This window comes from Vicia villosa, unplaced genomic scaffold (assembly GCF_029867415.1).
Source record: "Vicia villosa cultivar HV-30 ecotype Madison, WI unplaced genomic scaffold, Vvil1.0 ctg.000010F_1_1, whole genome shotgun sequence".
Classification (NCBI taxonomy): Eukaryota; Viridiplantae; Streptophyta; class Magnoliopsida; order Fabales; family Fabaceae; genus Vicia; species Vicia villosa.
Genome location: NW_026704940.1, coordinates 1581266 through 1593398, shown reverse-complemented (window position 1 = coordinate 1593398; position 12133 = coordinate 1581266). Strand labels below are relative to the sequence as shown.

The 12133-nt window shown below is 32.1% G+C and overlaps 1 protein-coding gene across 1 annotated transcript; it reads left to right on the top strand.

Annotated features, from left to right (window-relative positions):
• The first annotated feature begins 10088 nt into the window (after window positions 1-10088).
• LOC131621649 (uncharacterized) lies at window positions 10089-10625 on the top strand. Its single transcript, XM_058892680.1, has one exon. It carries the CDS (start codon window positions 10089-10091, stop codon window positions 10623-10625), a length of 537 nt encoding a protein of 178 aa, XP_058748663.1.
• Window positions 10626-12133: the final 1508 nt, after the last annotated feature.

The following is a 12133-nucleotide window of genomic DNA, read 5'->3' as shown; positions in this document are numbered from 1 at the left end:
ATGGAAAAAGCGCTCTGGTAGGCCCCCCCTATAAGAGCGCTTTCCTGGAAAAAGCGCTCTGGTAGGCCCCCTATAAGAGCGCTTTTCTGGAAAAAGCGCTCTGGTAGCCCCCCTATAAGAGCGCTTTTTTGGAAAAAGCGCTCTGGTAGCCCCCCCTATAAGAGCGCTTTTCCAAAAGCGCTTTCGTATGTTGCGTTTTTTTTTATTTTTTATGCTTTTTTATTAATCTTTGGCAGCGCTTTTACTAAGAAGCGCTTTAGTAGGTGGACCTTTAAGAGCGCTTTTTAAAAGCGCTGTCGTTGCTAAATGAGGTATTTTAATGTGCAGCCTGTAATTTAATCCTCCCAGTCGACCTGTAATATTTTCGACCTGTAATATGTTTTCAACCTGTAATATTTTCGACCTGTAATTTATTTTCGACGATATTATTTCATCCATAAGTAAGACAATATATATACTAATATAATACCATTATAATATCCAAAATTATATATATACATCATTACAACATCAATAATATTATAGTTCAAATCGACACAAATCCTACATGAAAAATTGCTTAATATAAAATTGACACAAATCCTCTTTTATTTCTTCCAACTTAAGTCTCGGGTACCCAGCAGCACGGAATTCGTCAAGGTACTACAAAACAAAAACATAATATGAATGATATATTTAGTTAAATGTAATAAATTATATGAAATTATCTTAAGTTATAAATTCATACCGTGAGCGGAATCTCTAATTGATTCGCCTGAAGGATTTCTTTCATAAACCTCAAAACAAAGTATCCGCAATCGTAACTGTTTCGCTGTTGCGGACACTACATAGAAAAACAAATAAGATTCTATAGTTGTCTTGTTTTATCAAGTAGCATAAATATTATAAGCAAAATTGTGAAAAATAATGTACCTGCACTTGGATCCAAGTAATGTTGTTAGATTTAGTCCGGGATACCTGTGCGTCCCGTTGACTTCGGAACACTTGTATTGATCTAATTAACAAATATATAAAAGCATATGTTTAGATCAATCCCACAAATAAGTAAATATATAAATATACACGAATATATATTTAGAACGATCCCACTTACAAATCAACGATGTCCTTCATAGCCGGATAATTGGTCCATTCACCATTACCGAATTCAGATAATACACGACTTCCCTTATAGGGTTGATAGCAAGCAGCAACCAGTGTGCTCTATAAATTAAAACAATAGGTTATATGAAAATTTTGCTATACACAAAAGAAACAGAGATTAGATGAACAAAGAATGAGAAACTAACCCTACTGGTCGGGTATTATACGCCCAAAGATGCAGACTTTCTGTATTGCCGGTGGACATGAATCTATCGACTAAGCGCTGTCTAACTGATTCCGATTCCGAAGCAATTGCCATTCCGCTGCAATGGGCGGAAGACACGAAACGGAATCTGTTAGACAATGGATTCCCGCGCAACACTCTGTCATACAACAACCTTAAATAAAAACATAATAAACATTAGATTATTTTCATTGAAATGTGTAAATAAATTATATTGTGGGACTAATTAAATAATATATCAGATGAGTGAATATTACCGGATGTATGAGTGCATATTACTGACGCCTAGTTGATCATGCCTAAAAATCTCTTCCAAGTCATCAATTGTAATAAGTGACTTGAATTCAATACCGAAGACACTTTCATCCATATCGATTTCACGTAAAGCACCATCCTTCAAATCGGACATATCAACCATTGTTGCGAGCGTCGACCAGTATCGAGGCACAAAAGCACCGCCTTTTTTTGCCGCTGGCTTCGGAGGACCAGTGGGTGGTACGCTACGAACTTGCTGCGTCACTTGTTGTGACTCCTGAGCGGATGCCTAAAAATCATATAAGTTAGGTAAAATATAAAATCATGCAGATTTAGATTCAGATTATATATTAACACTTTAAATGTACCTCTTTTAGTGATGCAACAGACTCCTCCTCCTGTAAAATCCCTTTACCCTTAATTGCGGGTTTTATAGGAGCAGTCTAAAATTAAAATGTAAAAAATAATTAATAAACGGTTTAGAATTGACATTTGAAAACTAAATGATTCATAATCGTTTTCAATATACCTCATCACTAATGGTAATGAGCTCCGAGGGCCATGCAACAAATGATCCTATTGCATCTCGCAGCAATGTCGTCTCTGAGACCATGTCAGGTGCCGGTAGCATCGCATCATGATCTACTACAACATCCACCGATACTTTCAGGTTTCCATCCGGGAGCGGTCTATGGTGAAGTAAATCTCCCACAGTGTTGTGCACTTTTCCCTTGCCAACTAGGCGATAATACGGTGCGGATAAGTATAGTTGGCAAGAAGAAATGCCCTAAACCAATAGTAAATATAAAGTCATTATCGTTGATAAAATAGAACAATTTGTAAGGAAAAAAATTATAATTACCTCGGGAAATTTCCTTTGACAGTTGATACTAGCCTTATCACTAGTTTCTTTTGCACTTTTCTCTCATATACATCTCTTTATCTCTTTGCAATTCAGAGACTTGTGCTTGCAATTCCTGCAACTTTTGCAACACTTCTTCATTGGTAGGATTTCTTCTCCTAGGACTCTTGTAAAAAGAGGTTGGAGTCACACCATGACCCTTACCCCTCACCCGACCGGGATACTCAGGAGCATCTAGTGCTCTACTAAGTACGCTCCCCTCACCGGTGGATGCCGATTGCGACAAGGTCTCCTGTAATTCATTTACATTAAAAAATCATTTATATATTAAAAAACATTTGATTTAATTAAAGACACAGTATTATACATACACATTCAGTAAAAACTCTCTGAACTTCGGGATCGACAGCTTGATTCTTGCCCACACGAGCTTCCCTCCACAACACATGTACAGGAAGTGAGGTTTCCTCACTTTTAGTCTCCTCTAACTATGCATTAAACACACACACACGATGCAGTTAAATACAAATATCATAAAAGTGAAGGAAGTATATGCAAACTGTAGCACAAACTACAATGATTTTAGAAGTAGAAACCAGATTCCATAAAACACAGTTTCAGAATAGTGCATACACATACATTCATATCTCATTCAGAGAATATTGAATAAAAGAAAATCATAAGCTTCCATGATATTTATATACAAGTTATTTCCTTCTAGACAAAACAGAAGCATACCAGCAATTTTGTTAAATAAAAACTCAACCATTAAGTTGGTGAAACCAATAAATAAGTCATACTGCATATATAAAGGAAGATATGCACAATTCACATGAAAGTAAACTCAACCATGGACGTAACCATTAAAAGAAAGTAGTAAGAGAGGATATTGAAAATGAAATCACTAGTAAAAATTTGAAAGAGAATAATGTAAAATTTGAAAGAGAATAATGTGAATGTTTCCCATCTCATTTCATTTCAGAAATAAATATAGATATTTCCTTCTTATCTCTTAAAGTCAATTCAATATATGAGCATGTTTTAATATAGTTCAATCCATTTCAAAACTTGTAGAATTCCATAAACCAAGTTGCAATAAAGTAGAGACATCAATATGAACTCATACATTAAATCCAAGACCAAACTAAGACACCTTTTTCAATTTACAAAATAGCAAGAGGAAGAGTTGAAATGTTTGTATTACATTCAAACATGCTCATAGTGCACAACGATCATGGTTTAGAATAAAGATAGCATTTTCATTCTCAAAAAGATAAAGTAAAACCAATGGTGTTAACTGAATATGCATGTTAATAGGATTAACACTTACCGAAAACGAAGAAAAGAAGATGTTAGCACCACAACTGACACAGCAACACAGCAACACGACTTCGTGAGAGAAACAGCAACACAGCAACACAACAAATTAATTCTGTAAAAATAGATTATTAAACAAAATCAAGATTTTCTCTTAATCTAGGGTGATCAATTGATTCTGTAAAATGTATTGATTCTGTAAAATGTATTTTTCGTAATGACGAATCATATAAGCATAAGAATATAAACCCAGGTTACCTTCAGTTATATGAACAAAAACAAGTTACAGTAGAAGCGATTTCAGAATGCCGAAGAAGAAACATACCTCGAATGCCGAAGAAGAAGATATAAACCCAGATGCGATTTCAGAAGCTATTTTTCGTGCGATTCAAAAGCGATTTCGTGAGAGAAGAAACGATTTCGTGATTTCTGTAGGGTTTAGAAGCGATTTTGTGAGAAGATAGGGTTTATCATTTGAGAAGAATAAGCGATTTTCGTGAGAGAAGAAAGAAATTAACGATACTGATTGTTATTATTTTTTTTAATTTCAATTTTGAAAGGCTACTAAAGCGCTTCTGAAAAGCGCTCTCATAGCCTGGTCTATACCAGCGCTTTTGACTAAAAAGCGCTCTCATTAAACCCCCCTATAGCAGCGCTTTGAAAAGCGCTTTAATAGACAACCCTACCAGAGCGCTTTTGAAAAGCGCTCTCATACCCCCCCCCCCTTACTAGAGCGCTTTTTAAAAGCGCTCTCATACACCCCCCCTACCAGAGCGCTTTTTAAAAGCGCTCTCATACCCCCCCTACCAGAGCGCTTTTTTTCATCATTTTCCCTTTGTTTATTAATTTGTTTTTAGCGAACCCTACGAGAGCGCTTTTGTCTAAAAGCGCTTTAGTAGCTGCGCTGCTACAGCTTAATTTTGGCGTAGTGTCCTGGGCGTCATCCCAGTGACACCCATCACCTGTTCAAAGTGCTAACGGTCTACCCGTCACACTGGTGACGCCTGTCACCTTGAACTAGAAATAGAAAATCGTATTTTTTGACATGGGGCACCTTCAAGCTCCGATTTTTGGATCCAAATCCTCCAAATTTCAATTATAAACATGCCAAACAAATCAAACTAGATAACTACACACATCTATACATGTATAACATTAACCTAATCAAATTTACATGGATTAAATCATACAATTTCATATACATGACATATTTTCATGACAAAGGGTGCACGAATTTCATCATATAAATCAAATTATAACATTAATGAATCACCAATTTTTTAGATTCATATAAGAAATCTATTGGAGGTTAAGGACTCTTCTGTCGTACCCTTCATGCATATACCCTTTATTAAGGTTATACTCCCCCTTACCTTAATTCCTAGAAAAAATCTAAATTGAAATTAGTGTGGATGAATTCTCCCTTCAACCTTTAGCCTCCCTCTTGTCCCCCTTAGCCTCTAGCCTCTTTCTCTCTTCTTTCTACGCACTGTCAAAAATCTCCCAGCTCTAGGTTTATCTTCTAATTTTGTATTTAGGTTAGATCTTCCTAAAATTACCCACTTAGCCCAAACTTACCTACTTCTTACTTCTTCCCCTCTAACTTTCCCAATTCTCATATTTGGCTCAATTTCTCTATTTTTCATTTTAAATTAATAAATCACCATACTATTATTATTTTAATTATTAAATAAAATTTACCAACTTCTAATTACTCTCTACACTCTTCTCTCAAGGTCACTCACCCTACCACCCAAAATAATTTAATTATCACCACATAATAATTAAATGAACACAAAAATTCATAACTAATCTAAATAAATAAGATAATCTAAATTAGGTTGTTACATTGAAGACCGGAAAACCAATGCCCTACTACCCCTTAAAAAAGAAACAACTAGAGACCCATATTTAGATGTTAGAATATCAATCCAAAGGCCATAAGCATTTGAGATTAGTCCAAAGGCATATCTCTAACCCCCAAGTCATATTTCCTCTTTGATTTACAGACATTAGTCCACTTAACCCAAGAGATCTTATAACCTTCTTTCACTCCTCCCCACATAACCTCCTTTGAATCATAACTATTTTCTTCCTAACTTTCACATGCATCTTCAAAAAAGATAAGTAAAAGATAGAAATAGTATTAATTACAATAAAGAAGAACCATTCTACCCCCAAATTAACAAACTTGTGTTTTCAAGAATAGAACCTCTTGTAAAGGAAATTAACTAGAGGGTCCCACATCACCTCGAGGCGATAATTAGGCCCTAAACAAAACCCCATGTATTTGAAAGAAAAGGTCTCAAGATTAGAATTGGGAAATTCACTATCTAATCCAAAAAAATAGGATCCACATAAATCTCTATCAGATTATTCTTAAAAAATTAATCTAAAGATTGCTCAAAATCTTTAAGGATAATTTTAAAACTGATTAGTTATGAGCTGAGACTATGAAATCTGCACAACCATGACATTGTAAGGTTGAAAAAAGCTTACAAATTTGGAAAGGAAATAAAATAATCTAAAAACATGTAATAATCTCAAATAGAATATAAAAGTTAGTTAGTTGTTTTGTTAGTTGGAATTTTTGTATAAGTTATAGTTAGTTTGTTAATATCTTATAAACTTTATTTTATTATTTTAAAAAATATAATTCAATATAAATTTTATGGATTTTTTATTTATATCAAACTCCCACGCGAGTTGAATTTTCACCCTTTATATTATATTATGAGCTATGCTATATGTACACCCTTTTCTTACACCTTGTAGCTTACACGGTATACATATACCTTTCATTTAGTGCTGCACGTTCCAAAAGTGAGAAAAAAAATAATTAAAAAATAATGAGTATATAATTTTGGTATAAAGTATGGTGTAAGTGTAGAAATAGGTGTAAAGATAACATTTCTCTTATATTATTATCATATTCTTTCTTGCTTAGTATCTTCGTTAATTTGTGTTCTAATTGGTAGAGATTATATTATATGGTTACTGTTACTAATAATCACGCAAAGTATTTGGGTTGCATTATGTTGTGTTTCTAATAACACGGCAAAGTGTTATGCGTGCTAGCATCATCATCTAATTCATGTCTAATGCTAAATAACGCTCTAAAACCGTTGCCATAATCACACCAAAATCATGTGGATAATCTTTGCATGAAACATCCAAATAACCATGCATTAAACACACATGGTTTATTTATCAATATGAAAATTCTCAATAGAGGAAACTTTAGCTAAATTAAATGACACATTTTTATCATATATATTCTTAAGAAAGTATTATTTTGATTAAGCGGAGTAAGGAATTTTAGACAATTTAGATAAAAAATAATTAATTGAGTTGGGTCATTGATTATTCATCTGTTTTAATTTTCACATCCTGTTTTTATTAATTTTACTCTTGATTTTATCTAAAAATCAATTATTAAATAAGAAAAAATATAAAGAAAATAAGAGGTTGAACCCAGACGCGTGTCCAAACTCGCTGTGCTATAGAACCGCCACTATTTTGATTCTAAGTAACATATATATTATATAGATACTATACATTCAATAGACTAATATGAAGATCACATTTAGACATCACTTGCTTGAGAAAGCATTATCCAAATGAATATATGTTTTTTTTCATTTAATCTATCTGTTTTTCTTTTGCATATACTATTACCACTAGGGGTGTGCATGGATCAATAACCAAACCAAATTGAACCATATATATGGTTTGGTTTGGATCTTAAAACCATTTCTGTAAAACTGGTTTATTTTTTAAAAACCGGTTTACATGTGGATCGGTTTAGTTCTAAACCAGTTTTTTAAAAAAACCAATTTTTTAAAAAAACCAGTTTAAAACCGGTTTCTCTTAAAACTAGTTTTTTATTTTCTTTAAAAAACCAGTTTTATAAAAACCCATTTTTAAAAAAAGTTTAATATAAAAAACTTAATTTTAAAACCAGCTTTTTTTTTAAAACCAATTTTGTATCAAAAAATTGTTTTTATTTTCTTTAACCAGCCTATTTATTTTACCTAAATTATCTCAAAAAAATGGTGTTTAAATATTGGAGGATATAATAAAACAGTGTAATATTTTAACTAATTTTCTTCTCTCATCACACAGTGATTTATTTCAACTAACCGCCTCTCTATCTCTCAAAATTTGATGAGAGTATAATCAAACATATGATTAATTAACTTAACATTAACTTCATTCTATATATAAACATGAAATAACAGTATAGTAAATATTTGGCAGCTTTCTGTTCTATGTATAAAAATGATATAACAGTATAAAAATATTTGACAGCATTCTATACATAAAAATGATACAGCAGTATAAAAATATTTGACAATTAATATATGATCATCATGCTTAAACGTGTGATATGTAATGTAGAAATACAATTAATACCAAGAAAGAAAATAAGCATATAAATTTAATACATAATAAAATTTGGGTATCCAATAACTAAACCAAATTATTATTATGGGTACCGGTTTATATTTGGATAACAAAATGGGTATCCAATTTTATATTTTAGTATTTGGATTGGGTTTTAAAAAGTGGAATAATTTGGATACTAATTTGATTAAGGATAACCGGTTTTTTTGCACACCCCTAATTACCACTCAAATAATATAATGATGAGCAGTACATCCAACTAGAAGAAAAGAAGTGTATGACACGTAGTTATTATGAGTTTTTTCATTGAATTAATTAATGTGATACACTACATGTGATTGTTAAGCAAGTGTTGTTAAATAAAAATCTTATCATCCAAATTTTATTTTTCTTGATGAACTATTTGTTAGGAAACTAATATAATGCAGATAGAAAAAGGTGTAAACTAAAAAGTTAGACGAATCGTTGACTTAATGATTATTGATTTGATACTTTATCTACATTATTGATTGACTAGCTTTTCCATGAACATTATATCCATGGAATTGGAATAACTAGATCAATCAGACATAGAAAAAAACATAAATTTAGGAGGTTGCTACTGATCAGACATCGATATTGACATGCAATTAACACTATACCATATGTATTTCGTAGGTGAATATGGCTCTCATGTTTAATACTGCAGCATGGGGACACCTTACATTATGGATGAGATGAAATCCATTTTAGAAAAATAATTGAGTCAAGGTATGATGAGTTGATGCACTCCGGCTCCTCCACTAGAATAATTCTTACATGGTGAAACTATGCTCAGCACCATTAATAGTGACACACAGGCACCAATAACTATTACATAATTAATAAATTTAAATAAACTTATACATATTTTCCAAAAATAACTCATCTCGCTATGCTAAATATATAGCTACTAGCCACTAAAGAATAATATTCTAAGGGTTTTGATTCTAAGGGTTTTGAGATTGTATCGAGGCTAGTGATTAATTACCACAAGAGTAAGTTAATTGGCATTAATGTTATTGATAATTTCTTGGACATTGCTTCTAATTTTTTATCTTATAGAAAGGAAGAAAAACATTTCATTTTCTTTGGTATTCCTATAGGTTTTAATCCTAGAAGAATATTATCTTGGAATTTGATTTTGAATAAGATCAAGTCTCGGCTTACGGATTGGAAGGCTCGTTTGTTAAGTTTCGGTGGAAGATTAACTCTTCTCAAGTCGGTGCTTTGTAGTCTCTCGATATTCTTGCTTTCTTTTTACAAGGCACCCGTGAAAGTTTTAAATGAAATTACGAGGTTGCAAAGTAACTTTGTTTGGGGCGGATCGGTCGAAGGTAGGAAAATTCACTGGGTTAGTTGGAGGAATATGTATGTCTTCCCATTAAGAAGGGTGGGCTTGGGTTGAGAAGGATTCGTAATTTTAATTTTGCTCTTCTCCATAAATGAAGATGGAGAATTCTAGGAGGTTCGGAAGCTTTATGTTACAAAGTTTTGAAAGTTAGATATGGTGGTATTAATTTACTTGTTGTTTCTTATGATGAGAATAATTGCAAGAGGGTTTCTAAATCTTCTTGGTGGAAGGACATTATTTCTTTGGAGAATAGTTACAAGGAGAATTTTTTTGTCAACAATTGTAGATTTAATATCGGTAATGGTTACAACACTTCCTTTTAGCACGCGAATTGGTTGGATGATAAGTGATTAATGGATTTATTTCCGGATGCGTTAATCTATAGGAGTTTAAATTTGTGGCGGTGGCGGGTATGGGCCGTTAGGTCAACGGTGTTTGGGAGTCGAGGGAGTTCGGTATCCCGATTCGAAACAGTTCGGCGACTTCTACTGCAGTGCAGCGCCTAAGACTGTTTTTGCGCCATTTTCAGCCTGTTGTTTCGGGCAGCAATGGCGTTTCGTGGTCGACGAAAGAGGACAATGTGTATTTCGATTAGGAGTTGTTATGCGCTTTCAAACGTTTTCCATGTTCCTTTTGGCCTAGAGAAGGAGTTTGTCAAAGCTTTTAATCTTAATTGGAAATTGGATGTGTCTCACAAGATTAAGGCTTTTGGTTGGAGATGTTTTATTAATAGATTGTCAACAAGGGATCTTCTTCTTATTAGAGGTATTTCTTTACCTTCTTCTATTGTTTGTGTGCTATGTAGAACGGAAAGGGAAACATTGAATCATATTTTATTTTCTTGTGGAGTTTTCGCTATTAATTGGAAGGAGGTGGCTAGTTGGATCGGTTTTATTGATTCTGAGTCTGATTGCATCATGAGCATTTTTTTGAGATGGAATAGTTTTTGCAAGTCCAACAAGGTGAAATTCGGTAGAGAAGGGAGTATTTGGTTGGCTAGCTTTTGGGCTATTTGGAAGCTTAGGAATGAGATCATCTTTCGGAATAATACTTGGAATGTTTTCGATACTGTTTTGGAGCATTAAGGCGCTTCTTTGGCGTTGGTCATTCATAGAAAAAGTTACCCGTACCAATTACAACTTTTATGAATTTAGCAAATCTCCTTTGTTTTATCTTTCTTAGGTTGTATTTGGAGTGTAAATTTTCTTCGGTTCGAGTTTTTGTCTCGTCCTATTGTATTCTTGTTCTAGAACTTTTGGTTCTTTCATTAATATATCTTGATTACAAAAAAAAACTTAAGAATAATATGATAGATTGTTGAAAGGGAAATTCTTATTATAGGTCTCAAAAAGATGAGTAAAGTTATTCATAGAGTAAAACGAATTAAAAATCTTCAAAATTTGGATTATTAAATAAATAATTAAATATAATAAAATAAAATTTTATTAGTTAATTGATTGAAGGTATATTATCCAACTTTTTTATAGATAGAGAAGTTGTCCCTTTATTGAAATTAATATCATTGTATCCTTCAAGAAAACATAAAGACTTCTAATCATGTAATAGGAATTTTGTGGGTTCTCTTTAGGTATCTCACTACTCTCTCAATAGTATCATAATGGTTCATAATAGGTATATTAGTACACTTGCATAAAAGTCCTACATATGACTTCTGTGTATTATAATAAGACCTTGCCACTACACTACTTAACATCTAATAATATATTTTATATTTAAACATATATATATATATATATATATATATATATATATATATATATATATATATATATATATATATGTTTTTATATAAATATATTATTTGTTAAAACAATAAAAAAGATGAAACTTTTAATAAAATTAAAAATTGAAAAAGAATTCATATCTTAAAAAAGAAGAAGAAAATAGTAGCATATAAAGAGAATTAAAAATAGAAAAAGAAAATAAAAAGTATTAGTGACCGAAATTTCAGTCTCTAATTTTATATATAAATTAAATTGTATATAAAAATAATTTTTCCTGACCGAATAGGTGGTCACAAAATTTTGGTCTCTAAATCGGTGGCTGATTTATTTTAGAGACCGATTTAGTGACTGAAATAAATTGGCTCTAGAATATCAAATTTTGGTGGCTAATTCGGTCACTACAATGACCAAAATTTTACGGTCACTAAAACCGAATTTTCTAGTAGTGGTTGGCTCATATGTTGTGCAAGTCCATTTATCGTCAAAGTAGTTAAATATTTAAAAGATATTCACAATATATGTGAGGCAAATCCAAATAATTTCTCTTTTCTAGTTAGTAATCTTAATATTGATGATTAGACTTGCTTCTCTGAGATCTTTCATATTAAAGTTGATACACAAAAATGATTTCACAACATTTACATCATGAATATTTTAATAAAATATAATTAAGTGGTCTACATAGAAAAATATGATAGGGCAAACTCCATTTTCATATTTATAGTGAATGCATTTGTCACTTTAACTTTAAATCTATGTGAGATCATCAAATTGTCGTAATCATCCATAGATCATAAGAGCTTTATAAATATAATAACAATGTCTGACTTTTAAAATTATTTATTTTT